Raw genomic sequence first — 22,728 nt, 5'->3', positions numbered from 1 at the left:
GAAATGCTAAATCTCAGTTAAAGGTTAGTGAATATGTGTAATTTTTTCCCCATCTAAGTTCACAGACACCCTGAATTCTATCACAGACAAGAAGTGAAGAGCCTTCAATTAAAAGGTTACCTACCCACTATATGACAGTAAACATGTCTATGGAAAGGAGGAGAGGGAAAATAGTGAGACTGGGAAAGGGTACAAAAAGGATTCCAACTACATCTACTAAATATTTGGTTTCTTTAACAAACTGCAAGGAAAATATGACAAAACAGTAATATCTGTTCATTGTGATATATCAATATACAGAATACATGTTATATATGCAATATAATTAATTGCTTATTTTGACCTAAACTATTTTAGGTTCAAAAATCGGGAGGGGAAGGGTGGTATCAGAGTGTAATATAAGTAGATAAAAACATAACTAAAATGTTTCAAAACAGTACATTCAAAACAGTGATGAGGAGCAGGGGGTGGGGGAGGGTAGTTGGAATGAGTTACTGTGGAGCTGAGAAAATAACCTAGAGAGCTTTAAAAATATGCATACTTAACTACTGCTGCCAGTCACATGGGAATGAACTTTATGATGACTGAGATACGCTTTAAAATACTCCCAGAGGGATGGAAGACGGGGGAGCTAAGTGGGTGGTCATGAGAAAGATAACTGCTCAAACTGGGTAATATGTATATGAGGGTACTTTAGACTCAATCTCTGTGTATGTTTAAAATTTACCATAATAATTAATGTAATAAAATTAGGTGTTTGAAGAATTCAAATTACCACTTATTTATCCTTATCTTTTGTTCTTGCCTCTAAACTAGTTATCCTCTGTAATTACTTCCATACCCCATCCCATCCCCACAAAGCCATCAGTTGTATGATATTATAATGGCTTTTTGAAAGTTTAAACACATTAAATGTAATGATTTTAAAATAAAAATTAGAATGGTTGGAGAAAAGATGTACTTCATTGATTTTTCTTGTTAAGTAAATTATAGTATTTGTCAAAGTTTCCAATTTTCAAAGAAACAATTTTTTTTCACATCTTTAAATTTTTAATTCTCCTTTGATCCTGTAGACTCCTCGGATTCTATGATGTAATTATTATCATGAAACAATAAGAGCACAAAAGATGAAGACATTACAAAAAGTTTCACTGACATATCCTTAGTGTTAGTCATCCCAGTTATCAATTTACTTAATTTTCTTTTATAAAATAAGAAAGCCCAATTATTTGAGTCAAACTATTTGAATTACTGGAATACACCCATTTATAAGCCCATGATCACAGAACATTTTCTCAAAAGAAGTTTTCTTACCCAGCCCCCTGGCTGCAAGATCAGTAGCAAAGAGTACTGCAGCTCTCTTGCCAACAAATTCATCATAGACTTCCATTCTTCTCATCTGCTGCTGTCGACCATGCAGGGCAAGGATAGAAATGCCAGGACGTAGCCGGCAGAATACTCGGTACAGATACTGAACCTAGGCATTTACAGAAAAATGATTTTGGTAGTACTTCTGGGTAGCAGCAGGAAGTAAGCTTGCAAGATGAAAAAAAAAATGCATTACAGAGCACAGGTTCATCAATTAAAGTACAGAGCACAGAAAGGGAAATGTAGTCTAGAGCTGTGGTCTTCAAACAAAGCTGTGGTCTTTGAACATTTTTGCTCACATTATTTCCTAAAAGAATTTTGAAAAAAATATGCCCTCCTTACACTTTTAAGTTAGTATCTGACATTTTTCCAAATTTAAGTGGTTGCAAAGAATATAATTTCTGGTATATTTAAATATATTTTAAAATAAAGACTTACCTCTTATAAATGTATCCAATTGATTCTAAATAGCACAGCAACATGATATCCACCACCAGTTATTTAAAAATAATGGGGAAGGCTACGCATGTGTGGGGCAGGACCCCTCAATTTTGCTGCGAACCTAAGACTGCTCTAAAACAAAGTCTTTAAAAAAGGAAGATTACTAACAAAATGTGAGGAACCTCTTCCTTAACAGAAAAATTTTACATCATTTCTTTTCTTCCTTGAATTCATATTTCTATTTCCTGACCTCACAGAATTTTATCTTGTTTTATGCTCGAAAGTCTCTTATTGATCACTTTATCACAATTTGTGATTTTCTACAACAAAACTATGTATATGTAAGTTTTAACTTTAATTTCCTGCAGCCGTAAAGCTGCATTAAAAGTTCTCAGACTCAGGTACTATTATAATTATTAGTACAGAACTGGCCGAAACAAAAAAATGTTAAAATTTGATTTAAAAAACTGTTAAACATAAAAAATAAAATTCTATTATAAATATCTCTCTTAATACATGAGACAAGATAGAGCTGTTGCTTTAGTTTTATTTTTCTTTAGTTTACTTACTTATAAATGAATACCACTGGTTGCTATACTGAGGCAGAGTACAGCATCATTTTATTCCTATTTCTCTAACACAGGTGTTAAGAAAATCTCTTCATGAAAATATAGAAAATGGACTGGAAGGGACCTTAACTTTTTGAACTCCTATAAAATATGTCAGAAACATGATGATAAATTACAAATAATTTTATCAGCTAATAACTCCATTAAGTCTTCCTTCGCATTTTGTTGAAAGTAAAGAATGGGAAACCACCTAAATTGCAAAATGACTTGTTACTCCAAAATTAAAGTTATTCACTTTCTCAAACAATATTCTAGTGCTAGGAAGGTTCTCTGATCCTGAGACAATGCACCAGTAAGACTAGGGATAGAGGCACTCCTGCCTTTCCTTTGTAAAGTTTTTAAAAGGGCTAACATGAAAGCGGAGATGAGAAAGGAGAGCCCACAGACCATACCACAGATGTACTCTCAGGCAACCCAATCTCAGAAAAGCGTATATGGAAATTGAAGAACTATTAAAATGGAAGATCAACCAAGAGGCTAAGAGAAAGTTAAGCACGGTTTAAACTGCACTGTAACATGATGGGTGGTGAGAAGTGGTAAAACTAATGAGAACTGTCAACAGATTGAATATGAGTTGAAGACAAGCAAGAATTAAGGATTTCGTCATTTAATGAGATGGGGAAGAGTTAGAGGGAGCAGAACTTAGGGATAGGAAATCTTAAAACTGCTTTTCCTATGTTAAATTTAAGATGCCCTTTAGACACCCAACTGGAAATATCTAGTAGTCAAGTGGATAAACAAGTTTGGGGCTCAGAAAAGAAGTCAGGGCTTAGGATGTAGATTTGGCAGTTGTTAGAATACAGATGGCATTTAAAGCCATGGAATTAAAGAGGTATAGAAAGAGTATAGCTCGAGAAAGGGCAGAGTATACTCTGCCCACTGTGAAGAGGAAAAGCAGAGTATTACAGAGTAAAAACTTTATAAACATTAACTCTTAAAATTATTTCCTTGTACACAGATACGAAAAACATCTTTCTTTAGAAGATATAAAATTCTAAAAATCTAAAAGAAGTCCTAAAAAATCTGAAGTCATTCTTTACATGGATAAATAATGAGGTTCTGTGCTTTCCCCCAAAAACAGACCACTACTTATCTTCCCCATAAGCTGGAGGAAAACTCACTGCATATTTGTCATGCTAAGCTATTGCAAAAGCTATAAATCTAGAATCAACCTACTATATACCAACAACTATATGTCATCAGGAAATCTGAAATACAGTAGAAGAAAAGTGACACACAAAATCAACCACAGTTTCTTCTCTTTAAGGGAAAAGACCACGTTTTCTTATACATCACTAAATCCGTTACTTATAAGCATATGACTAGTGTTTAAGAAATGCTGATAAACTAAATAAAGATATAAACAAAACACTACAGAATGATAGAGGAAGGTGCAGTTCATTGTCACAAGGGGGTTGGGGAGTGTCAGAAAAGGACTTTCAGATACAACATTTGAGCTTAATCTTAAAGGATATTAAATATTCCTCCAGAATTAGGATGGAGGGATGAAGGGAGATCAGCATGAACAAAGATACGGAGGCATGGAAATAAATGGCATATTCAGTTCGGTATTCACGGAGGGTAAGGTAGACATGAGGTTATAAAGACCTCTAGTTAGTCTAGCCATTCAATTGTTGGTTCTACCAATATTTATTGAGGACTACTATGTTCTAAGTATTGTGCTAGGTGCTAACAATACTGAAGTAAAAACGGACAGTTTCTGCCCTTCCTTATTGAGCTTACAGTCTCATCCATGGGTTCCTTTAAAAATGAAGATGCCAAGATTTTCATTATCTACAAATCCCTCCACATTTAGCACTGTATTTATTAAAATAGATAAATAGCATTTTCAAACAGAAATTTGATATTTTAAAAGGGACAATTCAACACGAATAACTTAAGAAAAATAAACACTAGGTACCTCTTTACAACTGGAGAAAAATACAATACTTTTCTTCTTCAGGTGGCTTCTCAAAAAGGAATACAGCACACTTATTTTTTGCTGCAGCTCACAGACTATGTAGTTCTGTTCCAAAGTGGCAGGGGTGCTTATGGAAATAAGAGGGAAAATGTTAAAAATATGCCGTGTTGGTAATTTTGAAACCCAGACCAAAAAACAAATGTTAACAGTGGCATGCCTCTCAAGCAAATTTTTCAGACACACACATACATACATACCCCCAAAAACAACCTCTCTACTGTCCCTTAGGAAATGAATACAACACATGACCAAAATACATACAAAATCCCTTATAGATTATGTATCAAAAATATACATGCAAACAGGGGTCACCTCTGCAAGAGTAGGGTCAAGGATCAACTTAAGGGCATGATGGAACTTGCTGGGCAGATGGTACTGTTCTACTTCTTAGCAGGGCCTTGGGTTACAGAGACATACACATTTATCAAAACTCAGTAAATGTACTTTTAATTTGTTCGTTTGTTCGCACTGTATGTAAATCTTACATCAAAAAAGAAAATCTCTATACAAATACTGAACTCTAGTTAGTGATATGTGTACTGAAATATTTAGGGGAAGTGTACAGATATCTGAAAATTACTTTGAAATGCATCAAAAATAAGATGGGTTGATGTACAGAGGGATGCGTATAGGGTTTTCACTGCAAAATTCTTTCAATTATGCTGCATGTTTGAAATTTCTCATAATAAAAATGTTGGAGAGAAACATACATGCATTTACTCTTTGAACTAATAAAACTACTTTAAGGATTCTGTTCCAAAAAATAATCTGGTAAAAACACAAAAAGATACAGTATTATTTACAAAGAAAAAAAAAAAAAAGATGGAAATCAACCCATATGTAGTAGAAAACTTGTGTAATGAACTATTGTACACAATAATGTATCATGCAACTGCAAAAAAAGGAATGAGGAATATATATAGTGCTATGGTATGATCTCTAGGGCATACTGTTAAGTGAAAGAAGCAAAGAAGAATAGTACATAAAATTTGGTATCATTTATCAGAGTGAAGGTATATATACATTCATGCACACACAGGCAACCCTGTGGGTGTATCTGTTTGTATAAAGAGGAAAAAAAAGAGCAACATATAGAAATATAAAGGAAACACACTGGTGTACTTCTTCTATGTATACTCTGATATACAACTCAGAAAGATTCAATCCTGATTTTTCTGGTCCTTTGTAATTTGAGAGTAAATATTCTTTTATGCCTTAAAATATTCTTGACCATAATCTCTCAGGATATATTAACCAAACCGTTAAGTTGCTAAAGGGGAAAATTCAATAATGATATTAAATAAAATTCACAATAGCATCTGCTTTTTATAGTGCTTCTGGTGAATGTGAAATTACAGAGTACTGCAGTCATTATCATATAACCTCCAGTTTTGTAAATTATGTTGCTAAATACCTGTCTTTCAATATGTTTTCTGATATTCACATTTTTTTACAAATGATGGAACTGCTTTCTAGAATCATTTATGAAATAAACAGTTTTTGCATTCATTTTTTTCTAACTCCGTGATCTACAGATAATGACCAACTATTATCTACAGAAACTGGGAACAGGGATAATATGTACAATTAATTTACACTTTAGAGACCACCTAATGATTGAAAAATTAGTGTCAGGTAAAGATAAAAACAGGCAGAAAGGAAAGAGCAAAGAGAACAATGAATAAAACCAAAAGACCTAGACAGTCTTTAGATTATCAAATTAATTGTACCAAGAATTTCAAGAGCTGTCTCGACACAAACTTACAAACAAAAACTAGTGTCTACTCAATGGTAAGCCAAGGAGGAAACTGTACCTCAAATATCTCTTGCTATCCCATTCCTAAGGAGTTCTTGATAACCAAAGCTACCAGAACTCAGATTCTCCAAAGTTTATCCACTAGGATCACCTGGAAGCATAGAATCTAGCCTCTTCTCAGGCTTTTTTTAATCCTAGACATCTATTGGTTGAACAAGGTCAAGGTGGGCCTCAATGCCCATATCCCCTGTATTTAAAGACTTTCCAAGAAACCCAATTTGTTTTCCCAATATATTTCTTTTTAGACTAACATTTCACAGCAAGAAATGAAAGTTAAGATAGAGATGATGGTAGAGGTGAGTCCATATTGAGATCTTCAATACAGATTCAATTTAAATTCACTGGAAAACATTTCTGGAAGTCAAGTATGTCCACAGTCTACATGTATGTGCGTATGATTCATACTAAACATATATACACTTCCAGCAGTCATAATATCAAAATACACTTTAAAAACATATTTCCCCCAACCCATTTACACCTCTCTCTCTCTCTCTCTCTCTCCCTCTCACACACACACACACGCACGCACACACCTTTTACTGTCACATAGACACACACACCTTACTTTCCAGTTTTAGTGAGACCAACACAAAACATTGCTGCAATGTTTTAAACAGAAAGGTATTTTGCTAAATATTAATGCAGTTGATAAAATGTGTTCCATAGCACATTAGTCCCGCATAATACAGCTAAAAAGAATGATTCTGTACCAAAATAATTTCAGTAAATGCAGAAAGCTTTATTCATCTCCCACTGCTTTGAAGAATCACAATGTCCAAGAAAATATTAAAGGTTCTGAGAAGTCTTGAAGAACACTGCTTTACCTTAACTCAACATTTGCTATCTATCTATCTAGGTATGCATTTCCCCACCTCACCCCTATTTTATGGGGGAATTTGTTCATTTTGGAAAATATTGCATTAGAGTAGTCACACATTTTGGAAAATATTGCATTAGAGTAGTCACACATTTAAAGGTGCATAGAGAATTTAAATAATTTTTACCAATATACTTTCTATGCTTTGCATATTTAATCAACAATATAAAATAATGCTTTCTTTCCTAGAAAAGTAGTATTAATTTGAAATGTCAAATTCTTAATCTAAAAAGAGAGAACACTGATTGTGATTGAATCAAATATGGTTTCAAATAGTACATACCTGTATTTTGCTTTTTCATGAACCCAAACATACTCAGGGTTTTTCAAACTCAAGCGTGCAAGGTCCTTTACAGATTTGGTTTGTGTAGCTGAGAAAAGCAAAGTCTGACGTTTCTTGGGAAGGTTTTCAATAATAGCATTCATGGTATCAGCAAAGCCCATATCCAAGATTCTATCTGCTTCATCAAGAACTAAAAAGAGAGATGCAAGTTGAACAACAATATTTAAGATACACGTTAGGCTAAATGCAATATGGTATTCTGCACTGGATTCTAGAACAGAAAAAGGAAATTCGTGGAAAAACTGGTAAAATCGAAAAAAAGTCTGTATATTAAATACATATGCCAATGTTAATCACTTAGTTTTGGCAAAGGTACCAAAGTTATATAAGATGTTACACTGGGGGAAAATGAGGGACGGAAGGATATAGAGGAACGTTCTGAACTATCACTGCAACTTTTCTATAAATCTAGAATTATTCCGAAGTTGATTTTAAAAAATACACATTAGGTAACATCATAAGTAGATGTACCTTAAAAGATAACTCTTAGCAGTGTCAAATACTGAGGTGTCTAATTTCATACAGAAAAGAGGGCTTATCTCTTTCTATTTTGATTTAAAAATGGTCTCAGTGAAAACAGTAATTCAAAAAGTTACATGAAGCAGAAACTAACACACCATTTTAAAGCAATTATACTCCAATAAAGATGTTAAAAAAAAAAAAGTTACACGTACCACAATGTTCACTGCAGCACTACTGACAATAGCCAGGACATGGAAGCAACCTAAATGCCCATCAACAAATGAATGGATAAAGATGTGGCACATATATACAATGGAATATTACTCATCCATAAAAAGGAATGAAATTGAGTTATTTGTAATGAGGTAGATGGACTTAGAGTCTGTCAGAGTGAAGTAAGTCAGAAAAAGAAAAACAAATACCGTATGCTAACACACACATACGGAATCTTAAAAAACAGTACTGATGAACCTAGTGGCAGGGCAAGAATAAAGGTGGAAATGTAGAAAACGAACTTGAGAACACAGGGCAGGGGAAGGGGAAACTGGGACAAAGTGAGAGAGTAGCATTAAAAATATATACACTACCAAATGTAAAATGGATGCCTAGTGGGAAACTGCTGCATAGCACAGGGAGATCAGCTTGATGCTTTGTGACGACCTAGAGGGGTGGGATAGGGAGGGTGGGAGGGAGGCTCAAGAGACAGGGGATATGGGGATATATGTATACATGTAGCTGATTCACTTTGTTATACAGCAGAAACTAACACAACATTATAAAGCAATTATACTCCAATAAAGATATTAAAAAAAAAAATCTGAGTTGTACTCTCTGGATTTAGAACCATATGCCAAAAAATTGCTTCAAGTTATTTCTCAGATTTTTAGTCACAATATTTATTCAATAAAATATTTCTATCATTAAAATTTATGAGCGCTCACTGCTAAGCCTGAGATTTTTTTCATTAGAGATATATTAGACTCACCTAACATCTGGAGATTGGTAGCATGAAAACATATCGTTTCATCCATGTGTTGAAGAAGCCGACCCGGTGTGCAAACAAGTATATTTATGTTATTGATCCTCTCAGCTTCGTGTTTCAGATCCTGAAAACAGTTGTTTCTTTTGATTACACAGACCCATCACTGAGCAGCCTGTGTAGCAAAACTATACAAGCCATCTGCATGTGGCATTTCATCATAGCAATGTAAATACTCTAGAAGTAAATGTAATTTCTCCCTTCTATTTTTATAGCACATCCAAATTTCTGGGCTAAAAAAAAAGTCCTTAGTGAAGACCTAAGGATTTCAGAGCTCCTCTAGATTCTTAATCATATCTGGGATTTTGAAGCCAAGAAAAATACATGACTGCTCCAAGTCTTTATTTCCTCCTGTGTCTGCCAGAACCCACTTAAAAACTAGAATTATACCCATTCTTTTAAGTCAGAACCCAGGGGCACTGAACAGGCTCTCTGACACCACTCACTGCACTTCATGGACTGAAAACAAGAGCTGACTTCTCCACATTCTAGAATATCTCTCCTCGAAACAAGAGCCACAGAATGTTAGTTGTTAGAGCTGGGTGATAGGTACATGAGTATGTGAGGGCTTGTGATACTCTTCCTTTTTTGTGCATATTTGCATATAAATTCAAGAATTCCTCACAATCTAGAAGAGACTCTAGCCAAGACAAGTAGTCCAGGTAAACCAGAAGAAAGAGAAGTGGAGCAGCAGGCTTTACTATAACCTAAAATAAACACTCCTCAAAACTACGTTCTACCTTCCTTTCTTCTGCTGCTGACCCAGCAATGTTCTGAATTATTCAACCTCCTAGATACTTTATTGAAAGGAACTAGTCTACATACTGAAATGTACCTTTTCCAATGAATATTAACAAATAGATTTACAGGCTAATTAGAATTAATTAGTCTCAGAGAAGCTGATCAATCCAGATACCCTGACAAAGCAGACTTTCTGGACCTGCAAAACTGACAAACATATTCTGGATGATAGTGACCACACCAGGATGCTGCCACCTCCTGTCTAAGGGGCCAGCCTCTGTTTAGATGATATCTCTACCTCTTCCCGGTCAACTGCCACAGTGCTCCAACATAAATAAGTTATAGAAGGAAAGAAAGAAGGACAAGGACAAAAAGACAAACCTTTCCGCCAATGATGAGGCCAGCTGAAAAGTCATGATTCTTCCCTACTTTTCGGAGAACCTCAAAGGTCTGATAGGCCAGTTCTCTTGTAGGTGATATAATCAGAGCCCCCAGCCCATCTGCTGAGGTCCACTGCAGACGATACAAGCCTTCCAGCACCTCAAAAAAGAACAAATTCACGTTCAATAAGTCCTTTAGAGAGGCAACTTTTTGACTCCTGAGTTAACCTTGCCCCCCCAAATCAAAGGCACCTTCCAAGCAGAAAGTATACCTGTCATGAGTCTTAATCAGAAAGAAGAAACTGTTTGCTTTGTTTTTTCTTTTTCTTCTATGCACCAGAAGCATCCTCCCCCAATCATAGAGGAAAAGAAGCCCCATGGCAGTGCAGATGCTACCAGAGACATGCCATGAGGAGATGACAATCAGTGAAAGGTCTGTATAGCCCACAGTCCATTAAAACAGATTTCAGAAAAATATTTGTCACAATTTTCTGAACAGAAACCACATTAAAATAAACTCTGTGTAACTGCCGTAGTTATACAGTGACTGAATTTTCTAGTTGTAGAAAGATGTTGTTATAAAAAATAGAATTTAAGAGAAAAATGTTTTTTTAACACTTGGAACAAAAAATCAAATGTGATTTTTCTGAGCTGATTATTTAGCAGGAATTAAAAATTACGAGACCAACTGCATAACAGATATAAGTGAATTCCTAAGAGGCTCTATTGTTCTACTGCTATAAAAGATAGATATCAATGTCCTGGAAAATTCTCAATGAATGACCCAATTTCCTTAAAGTGAGCAATTTTAGCTTTATCCTAAACAGGTGGCAAGTATAAATGCGATTGGCAGGTTTGCAAGGGTGAGTACAGAAACAGCCTTCCCTGCCATGCCACCGGGCTCATTGCAGAGAAGAACCATTCTGACCTGCCACCCTGGAACCTGCCACCCCCACATCCTTCAGGAATTCAGGCTTGTCGGCACACGATAATTCATTCATTCATTAAGTTATTGAGTGCCCATCCTGTGCAAGGTGCTGTGCTAGGACATGGGGGATACAGTAGAGAACAAGACAGATGTGGCACCAGTCTGATAAAGCTTGCATTCTAGCCAGGGAAACCCAACATGAAACAACTCTTCACGTAGTTATTTCTATCTAGGCACAGAATGTTTTAAAATCATATAACAAAGGATCTGACCCAACATGAAAAAACTACTTACTGGAACAAGGAAAGCCAAAGTCTTGCCAGATCCAGTTTTGGCAGCTCCAAGGACATCTTTACCTCGCAATGCCAACCCAATGGTCTGCTTCTGTATCTCAGTTACCAAACGGTACTGCGCTTCTTGCAAACCTGCCAGTATGGACAGGAAGAAAATGACACTTTAGAGCATCCCTGTAGAACAGTACTATGGGCTGAATTGGGCACCCCCTCAATCGCAGAATTCATATGTTGAACCCCTAATCCCCAGTACTTAGAATGTGACTGTATTCAGACACAGGTGATTAAAGAGGTGATTAAGTTAAAATGAGTCCGTTAGGGTGGGCCCAAATCCAATCTGACTGATGTCTTTATAAGAAAGGAAAATTTGGACACAAAAACCACTAGGGTGAGTACACAGAGGGACAACTACTTTGAGAGGCAGCAGAGGGCAACCATCTGTAAGCCAAGGAGAGAGGCCTGGAACATATCCTTCCATCATGGCCCTCAGAGGAAACCACCCCTGCCAGCACCTTGATCTTAGACTTCTGACCTCCAGAACAATGAGAAAATAAATTTCTGTTGTTTAAGCCACCTAGTCTGTGTTATTTTGTTCTGGTGGCACTAGCAAATCAATACAAAAGGTGACACATTTTTGTTTATTCTCTTGCTTATTTTAAACATTTTAATTATTCAGAGGCCCTGGCACCTTGGTTTTTTACTACTGTTTTTTAACCAGTCCAGAAAGAATGAGAATGACAAATTGGTAAAACTTAAATAAATTAATAATGTTTCTTGTTATAGGTTTTCATGATATCAAAATAAGATTTTTTTTAATTTTATTTTATTTTTTTATATAGCATGATTTTTTTTGTTTTAGTTTTTGTTTTGCAGTACACGGGCCTCTCACTGTTGTGGCCTCTCCCATTGTGGAGCACAGGCTCCGGACACGCAGGCTCAGCGGCCATGGTTCACGGGCCCAGCCACTCCACGGCACGTGGGATCCTCCTGGACCGGGGCACGAACCTGTGTCCCCTGCATCCGCAGGCAGACCCTCAACCACTGCGCCACCAGAGAAGCCCGCATGTTCTTATTAGTTATCTATGTGATACATATTAGTGTATATATGTCAATCCCAATCTCCCAATTCATCCCACCACTACCACAACCACCACCCCCCGCTTTCCCCCGCTTGGTGTCCATACGTTTGTTCTCTACATCTGTGTCTCTATTTCTGCCTTGCAAACTGGTTCGTCTGTACCATTTTTCTAGGTTCCACATTTATGTGTTAATATATATTTGTTTTTCTCTTTCTGACTTACTTCACTCTGTATGACAGTCTCTAGGTCCATCCATGTCTCTACCAATGACCCACTTTCTTTCCCTTTTATGGCTGAGTAATATACCATTGTATATATGAACCACATCTTTATCCGTTCGTCTGTCAATGGGCATTCAGGTTGTTTCCATGACCTGGCTATTGTAAATAGTGCTGCAGTGAACACTGGGGTGCATGTGTCTTTTTTTTTTTTTTTTTTTTTTGCGGTAAGTGGGCCTCTCACTGTTGTGGCCTCTCCCGTTGCGGAGCACAGGCTCCGGACATGCAGGCTCAGCGGCCATGGCTCACGGGCCTAGCCGCTCCACAGCATGTGGGATCTTCCTGGACTGGGGCACGAACCCATGTCCCCTGCATCGGCAGCAGACTCTCAACCACTGCGCCACCAGGGAAGCCCCTGCATGTGTCTTTTTGAATTATGGTTTTCTCTGGGTATGTGCCCAGTAGTGGTACTGCTAGGTCATATGGTAATTCCATTTTTAGTTTCTTAGAGAACCTCCATACTGTTCTCTATAGTGGCTGTATCAATTTACATTCCACCAACAGTGAAAGAGGGTTCCCTTTTCTCCACACCCTCTCACATTTGTTGTTTGTAGATTTTCTGATGATGCCCATTCTAACCGGTGTGAAGTGATACCTCACTGTAGTTTTGATTTGCATTTCTCTAATAATTAGTGATGTTGAGCAGCTTTTCATGTGCCCTTGGCCATCTGTATGTCTTCTTTGGAGAAATGTCTATTTAGGTTTTCTGCCCATATTTTGACTGGGTTGTTTGTTTTTTTAATATTGAGCTGCCTGAGCTGTTTATATATTTTGGAGATTAATCCTTTGTCCGTTGATTCATTTTCAGATATTTTCTCCCATTCTGAGGGTTGTCTTTTCGTCTTGTTTATAGTTTCCTTTGCTGTGCAAAACCTTTTAAATTTCATTAAGTCCAACAAAATAAGACTTTTTTCAGGTTAAACTTTCTCTAAACATTTTTCCATTTAAAAAAACCATCAAGAAATCCAACAATATGTCCCAAGATCACCATGAACCTACCTTTCAGTGTTTTTTTGGACAAGGGGAAATCTGAAAATCTTGTAATTTCATTTACATTTATCTGAAAAGTAAAAGGGGACTATGTGAGATAAGGCAAAATAACATACTGCATAATTCATTTATTTTACAACAAAACTAATTTTTGTCTACATTGTGCTGCCTAGCGCATCCTTGGTACTGCGGTATTGAATTCAATCATCACTTCTAAGTAAAAACTATCATTCCTTCTGAAAAGAAATATGCCTTGAAGAAGCTATCATCAAAAATATAACTCTGTAACCATTTCAACTGGTTAAAAAAAAAACTTCATTCACTCAACACACACACACACACACCTACCTTCAATATCTTCGAACACCTCTAAAATGTTAACAATATAATAAGTCATCATCACATCAATTTTAGGAAGAAAATTTCCCTTCATCCCATCCTTCAAAGAATATCAGTCTAGGAAGTCAAGGGCAAAATGACTATAAACCACAGACCACGATGAGAAAACTTCTCTTTACACACTTTGGAGACTAACTTGAAGTTAGGTGCAGAAATATATCTTGCTAGCACAAACCTTTCAAACGCAACCTGACAACTACTCATTTGGGGGTATACTGGAGGAGGGGTATTATTTAACAATAACCAGGGAAAGTGTCTCTGTCATGATCTGAAGTCACAAAAAGTAACATTTTGCCCTTTAACTTTACATTACCTAAATGTTCATCACTGATGTTCTTCATTAGCATAAACCCAATTTTCTGAATTTCATTTCGGATGCTCAGGAGAATTATTTTATCATAGATGCTGAAAGTAGGAACTACTCAGATCTGGGAATGTGCTGCCAAATTATTCATGATTCACAAAAGGGGAAAGCTGCATTTGTAAGGTTCATTTATTAAAATTACACTCCAGGCAGTAAAGGGATGACAGCTTGTATTTCATTTTAGTCTATAGATTCTTAATGTAGTCCAGACAGGGTTATTCTCTGGCCTCAAATGATGAAAACATAATTATTAAAACATTGCCTTAATCCCTACAACTCATTCCAGATAACACTGGAGAGGAGGCAGAATCAGTGTACGAACAGTAGAAGGAGAAAATTTTATTCAAATAATATCCTGTCCTATCAAGGAACCTAAATTAGGAGGTAAGTAATCTCCCAAACCAGACAATAAAATCAGGTGCGGTCCACCCTGCACTTGTGGTATTATCAGCTAAAAATCTGTTTTCACAGCAAGTAGAATGCTTACAGGAGCTAGACGGGCAACACACTCTTTAATCCCCATCATAGATACAGCCCACAGGCAAAGTGGGCTACTCAGACAAAGGACTGCATATCTTTCTAAAGTCTATCAACCTCCTAAAGGGAAAGTCTGGAAGAAACAAACTATTCCAGTACTCTACCAACCATTACAACATAAAACTGCACACCATACGCTTAGAAAGAGGTCACCAAAGAAACAAAAAGGACATTTTTTACTCCACTGATGTCTAGAACAAGGGTCAGCAGACTATGGCCCACAAGCCCAATCTTTTCTTCCCTGTTTTTGTAAATACAGTTTTACTGGAGCACAACTACAACCGTTCATTTACATACTGTCTATGTAGTTGTGCCAGAGACCATCTGGCCCACAAAACTTAATATTCACTATCTTAATATTCACAGAAAAATTCTGCCAACCATGTTCTAGAAGACTGTCAATTATAGTCCAAGGAACACTAGGAAGCCACAGCAGAAGATGGCTATGGTTCCTACAAAAAAAATAAAACTCTCTTTCCCCTTCCCTTCATCCTTTTCTTTTCTTAGAAAAAAAATCACTCTTAGAAAAATCATAACATCTCTATCAATCAAAACCTCTAAAAATCTGTATCATCATTCTTCTGAAATCAAAGAACAGATCTTTCAGTGACGGTACTTATTAAGAACGTCCCAGCATTGGTGGAAAAGTTAGAGGGGGCAGAGGAAAGGAGAACAGGGTGGATATTACTTAACCACTCTCTTATACTTCTTCCAACTGTCTTTTTTTCACAAATGTGAATGATGCTTTTACATCCCGAAGCAGGGAGGAAAAAGTATTTAAAACTTCCTAGAATGCTCCACCTATTGCAATCAAGAGAAGAAAAGCAATCTACTTCAAATTACACCAGACCAAATTCTGATTAAGGAAAAAACAAAATCAGATTAGAAAGCAGAGTTCCTATATAGCATAGCTGATTACAATAAAAAATCTAAATGAATCCTAGGTGAGGAGAGCTTGAGTCATTCAGCAAGTGAAAACCATTACTAAACAAATAGTTCAACATTTCTCCATAAGCTTCAATCCCCAGCTCTCCATCAGCCCCTCTAGAACACACACCCTACACAGTGGCCTTAGAAATAAGCCACCCAGAGTTCCCACTTCGGGAAGAGAGCTGACTGATAAATGCCAGCTGTCACCGCTCTAGAGCCACCACTGAAAAAGCCATGCCTGCCTGGCCTGCACCCAGTCAATGACCAAGCACAGCAGCAGTACCCATTCCCGCAGGACAGGGGATTCCTCTATGCGCAACTTTGGTTTGAGGACATCCTGTCAGCTTTCTGAAAACAGTGCTGCAGCCTACGCGCCTCCTACCCCCTCCTCCTGTCCTCTTTCCTTTCCCTCCCTATTCCTGTTCCCTCTCCTTTACCTTTACAGACACTTTCCCCCAATAAATTCCAATTCACTTAACCCCATCTTGGCATCTGCCTCTCAGAGGACCCAAGATCTAGACTATACCAACAGTCTAGCCTCCAGACCCTTTACAGTTTGGATATATTCTCTAATTGTCCCCTGAAACTCACCATTGCTTCTAGATAAAGCTTTTAAAGACAGCCTCTATATAAGTTTCCTACTGTTGCTGTAACAAATTACCAAGAACAGTGGCTTAAACCAATATAAATTTATTACTTACAATTCTGGAAGTCAGAAGTCCAAAACCAGTCTTACTCAACTAAAATCAAGGAGTTGGCAGGGCTGCATTCTTTTGGGTAACTTTAGGAGAGAATCCATTTCCTTGCTTTTTCCAGCTTCTAGAGGCTGCCCACATTCCTTGGCTTATGGCCCCCCCCCCATCTTCAAAGCCAGCCAGCATGGACAGTCAAGTCTCTCACTTCACAGTGCTCTGACACTGACTCTTCTGCCTCCCTCCTCCACACTTAAGGGCCATTGGATGATTACACTGAGTCCACTTGGATAATCCAGATCAACCAACATATTTTAAAGTCAGCTGATTAGCAACCTGAATTACCCCTTGCCATGTAACTTATTCACAGGTCTGAGGATTAGGATGCTGACGTCTTTAGGAGGTCATTATTCTACCTACTACAGCCTCCAAAGCCATTCAGTCTACTTTCAATCCTCTTCTTCAACCTCATCTGAAGCCAATTTTGGAACACATATCACACTCCAAGGAGTATGTCCCCCTCAAAGAACACCATGTATTTTCACATCTTTTTGTATCTCCTCCTGTTGCTCCCTCCACCTACAATGTCCTTGCCAATCCTTTCCACCTGGAGAACACATCATTCAAGAACTGGCTCCACTCATGGCTACCACAAACTGCTGTACAGTTCATGTCCTACCCAAAGGCATCTGGTAAGGCTGAGGTGTGGGTGCTGAAATCCAGCCCACTTTCAGCTCCACCAGCCAGGCCTGAGGCTGCAACCACCAGGAAGAAGGGTAGCGTGCCCAGAGGAAGAACCTTTCTCTAAGTCATCTGGCCAGAAAGGGCTCTGCACATAATAACTCAACCTTTTTCCCCGATTACACCATCCTTTAACTCCAGAGCACTGCACATACTTACTAGCATTACATCTGTCAAAATGTATCAACCCCATCCCACCTCCCTTGAGATACAGACAGGTATTTTTTTTCCACCTACTTTTACCTAAGCCTCAACAACCACCTGTCAAAATGTTCCAAAATGTCTCTGAATCAAATTGTTCAGTATTTCACCAGTGAGGCTACTGAGCACCACCTGTGTACTGTCCACTGTAATAAAACTTCTATGCACAAATTCTACCATCTGAGAGCCATATGGTAGGGTCTGCCCCTTTTTACATACAATCTTCTCTGGTTGTATTCTAGTATTGCTAGCCATGGCAACTGATTCCATGCTGCATTTATTTCTTAAGAAAATATTTCTAAAACTTAAAAAAAAAAAACAGAACAATACTTAGCAGGAAAAAAAATGTTCCTTCAACTTAGTGAAAAGATTGGGATTTAAACATTTGTGCAACACAGTAAAGCATGGTGGTCTGGAGCCCTGGCATCAGACCTATACCCGCTGGATTAGAACTTTTCCCCTTACTATCAATAGCATTTTCACTTCCTGTTTAATGTAGTGCAAATTATTTAGCCTTGCTGTGTCTTAAAGTTTCCTCACTTATATAATGGGGACTATCTCATGGGGTTGTTTGTTTTGAGAATATGGCAAATCAACATGTATAAAAACTTGATAAATGTTAATAATTATTATTAAAACAAGAGACCAAAAAGAACGGACCCACGTTACCAAGCAGAATAAAGCCACCTGGAAAAGGTCAGTGTGCACCAAACATCTAAACACTAAAGGTCTTCTCAAGGACAAGCACTGTGGGACCCATCTTTGGGGAGAGCAAAGCAGGTATATCACCAATGACCTACTGGTAGAGTTGACAAAGAAGTTAAAGCCAGTCATCACAGCCTGCTGATGACTGCTATAATAAAGGCATATACAAAATGCTACGGACACACAGCAGCCCTAACCCTACCTGGGGAGGTCAGGAAGAGAAGCTGGAGGTAAATCTTGGAGGATGAGTAGGTGTCCCTAGGGTTGGGGAAATGGGACTGCTCACTGCAAGCAGTGGAAACATCAAGTACCAGGACAAGAAGCATCAAGGAGCATGGCCAATTCACAAAAGTGCAGGTTGTTCTTTCATGTGTGCCTACCACATACCACTTGGTTTATATACATCACCTCATCTTAGCCTTACAACACTCTGGGTGGTTAATAATCTCTGTTGAATAAAGAAACTGAGACACAGGGACATAAAGAAATTCGGCGAGTCAACACCTGAACTGAGTGAGATTTAAACCAGGTCTGCCTGACCACAAATAACTTACTCTTTCACTGGACTAGAACACGCTGACACATTGAAGTGTTTGACCACTTTCCTGAAAATAACTGTGAGCCAAGGAAGGGTTTTAATCAGGAGTAAAACAATTGGATCTCATCTTGGAAATAAACATTCTAGCAAATATGGAAGACAGATTAGAAGGCAGTAAGGCCTAAGGGACAAATCCCACCACCTGTTTTAGTAACTGAAGTTTTGCTATGCCCATTTAAGTATTTCCATGGCAAGCTTTTGTGTTACAATGGCAGAGTTGAGTAGTTCCACCCTTACAACTTGCAAAGCTAAAACCATTTACTGTCCTGTCCTTTACAGGAAAAGTCTGCTGACCCATGTTACAAGCAATAGCTACTGTAGTAACCCAGGCAAGAGATGATGGAGCCTGAACTAAGGCATGGCACTGGCGATGGAGAAGCATTTGAGAAATTTAAGAAGCAGAGTTAATCACCACTGTGACTAACTGAATGTAAGAGTGGTAAGACGGAGGCCTCTAGGATTACTCCTAGGTTTCTAGCTCATCAGTCTGCTTAAGTGGTGGGGCTAGGATGGGGTAGCCTAAATAATGGTCCCCAAATATGCCCATATCCTAATCTCCGGAACTGTGGATATTATCTTACATGACGAAAGAGACTTTGCACAGTAACTAACGATCTTGAGATGGGGAGATTATCCTCAATTATTTGAGTAAACCCTAAATGTGATCAAAAGTACCCTTACAAAAAAAGGATACAGGTAGATTTGACATAGAACAGGAGAAGGCAGTGTGTCCATGGAGGCAGAGACTGGAGTAATGCAGCCACAGGCCAATGAATACATCCACCAGAAGCTAGAAGCAGCAAAAAAACAGAATTTCCCCTAGAGCCTCTAGAGGGAGTGTGTCCCCACTGACACCTTGATTTCAGCCCAGTGAAACTGATTTCAGACTTCTGGCTTCCAGAACTGTAAGAGAATAAATTCCTGTTGTTTTTAGACAACAAATTTGTGGTAATTTGCCATGGTGGCAATACGGAAATAATACACAGGATTGTGAATTTAGAAGAAAAAGATAATGAACTCAGTTTTAGATCTGCAGCATTTAAGGTATCCTATGACACAAATAAAGACATCCAGCACAGTCAGAAAAAAAAAAAAAGGATATGAACTCAGAAGAGCTCTGGGTAGAATGCAAGAAGGAAGAGTCACAAGAATAAACCTTGGGATTACACAAGAGAAGAGAACAGAGTGAGAAGAAGCAAGGGATGAGGCTCTCCTCCTGAAGTAATTCCAGTCAGATGAAGAAGGGCCCAAAATGCAATCTGACAGTAATTTACCTTACAGTGGCTTCTTGAGGTGCTGTGTATACAGCAGCAGTAATAATGTAACAGGTTATATATGGAATATTTATGCGTCAGGCACTGTGCAGAATACTTTACATGCATTCTTACTAACTGCCCATAACTTATAAGGTAGATATTATTATGCCTTTTAAAGACAAGAGAAGCAAAGTAACTTGCCCAAAGTCACTCATCGGGCAACCAAAAGCCAGAATCAAATCATCATCTTAACTTAAAAGCCCAAAACAAACTCTAAGCTCCATCTAACCTTACTTTTGATCTAATAGTTGTTTAAAGAAAAGCTATACCAGCATGACACATGATGACTTTAATTCCAGATATATTCCATATGTTAAATCCCCGATTACACTGCACTAGAAGGGGGCAATCACTGAAAGGCTACGTGAGGTGGGTGAAGGCCAACAGACGTGGAATTTAGGAGGAAGGAAAAGAAGGGGTAGTGGCAGCCCCAAGAAGCGTGAGCTGGGAAGAGATCTAGAAGTCAAAATGATAACTACAGGGGCTTCCCTGGTGGCGCAGTGGTTGAGAGTCCGCCTGCCGATGCAGGGGATACGGGTTCGTGCCCCAGTCCGGGAAGATCCAACATGCCGCGGAGCAGCTAGGCCCGTGAGCCATGGCTGCTGAGCCTGCGCGTCCGGAGCCTGTGCTCCGCAATGGGAGAGGCCTCAACAGTGAGAGGCCCGCATAACGCAAAAAATAAAAAAAAAAGAAAAAAGAAAATGATAACTACAGGATAACTACTACATTCATCTGGGAACATCAGCTACATTGTGGGATGGCAGGTACCAGAAACAGACCATGAGTCCAGCTTTTCTATAGCAATTATTGGATGGGGACATGAAACAAGTAGAAAAAATAAGCATAGGAAGGATGGTGATGAGAGATGCAAGACTAGCATAACGATTAAAAGCAAAGGCTTTGGAATCATAAAGACATGAGTCTAGGTTCCAGACAAGTTTCTTACCCTCTTGGAGCCTCAATGTTCTCATCTGTAAAATGGAAATAAGACCCAATGCCTCAGATCAAGTCAAATAATTAATGGGAAGCACATGGTGAGTGGCTTAAAATGTGTCATTATTTACCATTACTGTTGTTAGTATTAGTTTTATGAATATTTCTAATACCTATTATAGCAATTAATCTCCCTATGCTTAAGTACCACTGCATTTCCATCATTTTATCAAGACAAGTGTGGTGAGCAGAAGAGCGGCCTGGACGGTCAGGAGGCCTGGGTTGTGGCACCCAGCAGCCCACCTGTGGCCTCAACAGGGCCCCGGCTGGCACCTCTCTCCCCACTCCCTTCTCCGGAACTAACGGCTTGTTCCCCAGGCAGGGTACCAGTGACAGGTCGGCCCCCTCGTCTGTGCAGCCCAGCGCGGCAGGGACATGTAGCCCCGCAGCCGGCCCGCGCCCCCTCCCCGGCGCCGGCCTCACCTTCTCAAAGTTCTGCATGAGGCGGCTGATAACCTCGCGCTCGACCTGCCACTCGGGCTTCTTCAGCTGCTTCCTCAACTGTTTTTTTTGGCTCTGCTTGTGGCTGTGTTTCTTCTTCCAACGATTGAAGCTCCGCACCGGGTCGGGCCGAGCTCCTGGACCCTGAGAGGCGGAAGTTTTACCCATCGCGGCGGTGGCGACAGCGCACACGGTGCCCAAACACGGGATCAGGCCAGGAGGACGTACGGCACTAAGACGACGAGGAACCAGCGTGGGGAAAGAAGACGACTACGCATACGCGAAACCACAAGCCCGCCCCCGGGCTTTCGAAACGTGGGCATGCGCGGTGTTCACAGCTAGAAAAAAGTGGGCGGTGATTGGCGACTCGGAATCCACAGAGCGGAGCGGAGCAGGCTCGGGGGAAACGGAAACCGGGCAATCTGAGGAAGAGGGCGGGGCTGAGTGGTTCCTAAAGCACGCCGGCGCTTTAAATACACGCATGCGTGCTAGTTGCTGTTACTATGGTGAGGTCGTACAACTTAATACTTAAAGGCCGTAACTTTGCTCTGGGTTTTCCTCCGCGAACCGGGCGCTAACACCACTGCGCGCCCCTCCACCCCCCGCCACACACACACACACACACAGACACACACCGCCCCACCCCCCGCCCCACACACATATACACACACCCATCTGTGAATTATAATTGTGATCCTCGTTTTGCATGTATCAGCCCAGGGAGCCAAATGGTTTGCCCCAAAATCAAACAGCTAGTTAACAACTTCTGATTTCTGTCCACTGCAGGGTAACTCCGTAGGAATAAAAATGAATATTCTGTATTCTTCTTATGTCCTTCTGTGTTTTCCCCTTTTTCTAGCCCGTCAGACTGTAGCTGCAGCAGTAGGGAACTGGAGCAGGGTCAAATTGAATTGCCTTAAAAGGCTATCATGAAGACAAAATAAGTAAAAATAAAGAATTAAAAGAAAAGTTATTTGCAAGTTGGCCATTTAAGTGAATTGGCTTTCAGTGAATTGGTTTTTCTGGTACATTTACCTAGAGCACAAATATACACTAGAGAGGGGTGAGGGCAGAGTTGTGGCAAGGAAAACAGGGAAATTAAGTTCAAAGTTCCCATGTAGAGTATTTGGACCCTCAAATTCCCCTTCCAACCCCACAAAGCC

The 22,728-nt window shown here is 39.1% G+C and overlaps 1 protein-coding gene across 2 annotated transcripts in view; it reads right to left on the bottom strand.

The window, feature by feature from the left end:
- DDX10 (DEAD-box helicase 10) overlaps positions 1–21,840 on the bottom strand; it is a 288,366-nt gene extending 266,526 nt beyond the window's left edge. Inside the window, exons 1-8 of one of the 2 annotated variants that reach the window (XM_033410182.2) lie at positions 21,548–21,840; positions 13,658–13,718; positions 11,303–11,433; positions 10,082–10,240; positions 8,906–9,026; positions 7,399–7,588; positions 4,360–4,486; positions 1,315–1,477 (exon numbers count right to left, since the gene is read on the bottom strand). In XM_033410182.2, the coding sequence (XP_033266073.1) occupies positions 1,315–1,477; positions 4,360–4,486; positions 7,399–7,588; positions 8,906–9,026; positions 10,082–10,240; positions 11,303–11,433; positions 13,658–13,718; positions 21,548–21,733 (1,138 nt within the window). In that variant the 5' untranslated portion in view covers positions 21,734–21,840. The remainder of the gene's footprint in view (positions 1–1,314; positions 1,478–4,359; positions 4,487–7,398; positions 7,589–8,905; positions 9,027–10,081; positions 10,241–11,302; positions 11,434–13,657; positions 13,719–21,547) is intronic. The other variant, XM_004282265.3, reaches the window with a different exon arrangement.
- Between the last annotated feature and the right edge of the window lie 888 nt (positions 21,841–22,728).

The sequence above is a fragment of the Orcinus orca genome, chromosome 8 (genome assembly GCF_937001465.1).
Source record: "Orcinus orca chromosome 8, mOrcOrc1.1, whole genome shotgun sequence".
Taxonomy (NCBI): Eukaryota; Metazoa; Chordata; class Mammalia; order Artiodactyla; family Delphinidae; genus Orcinus; species Orcinus orca.
This window is presented reverse-complemented; position numbering and strand designations above follow the sequence as displayed.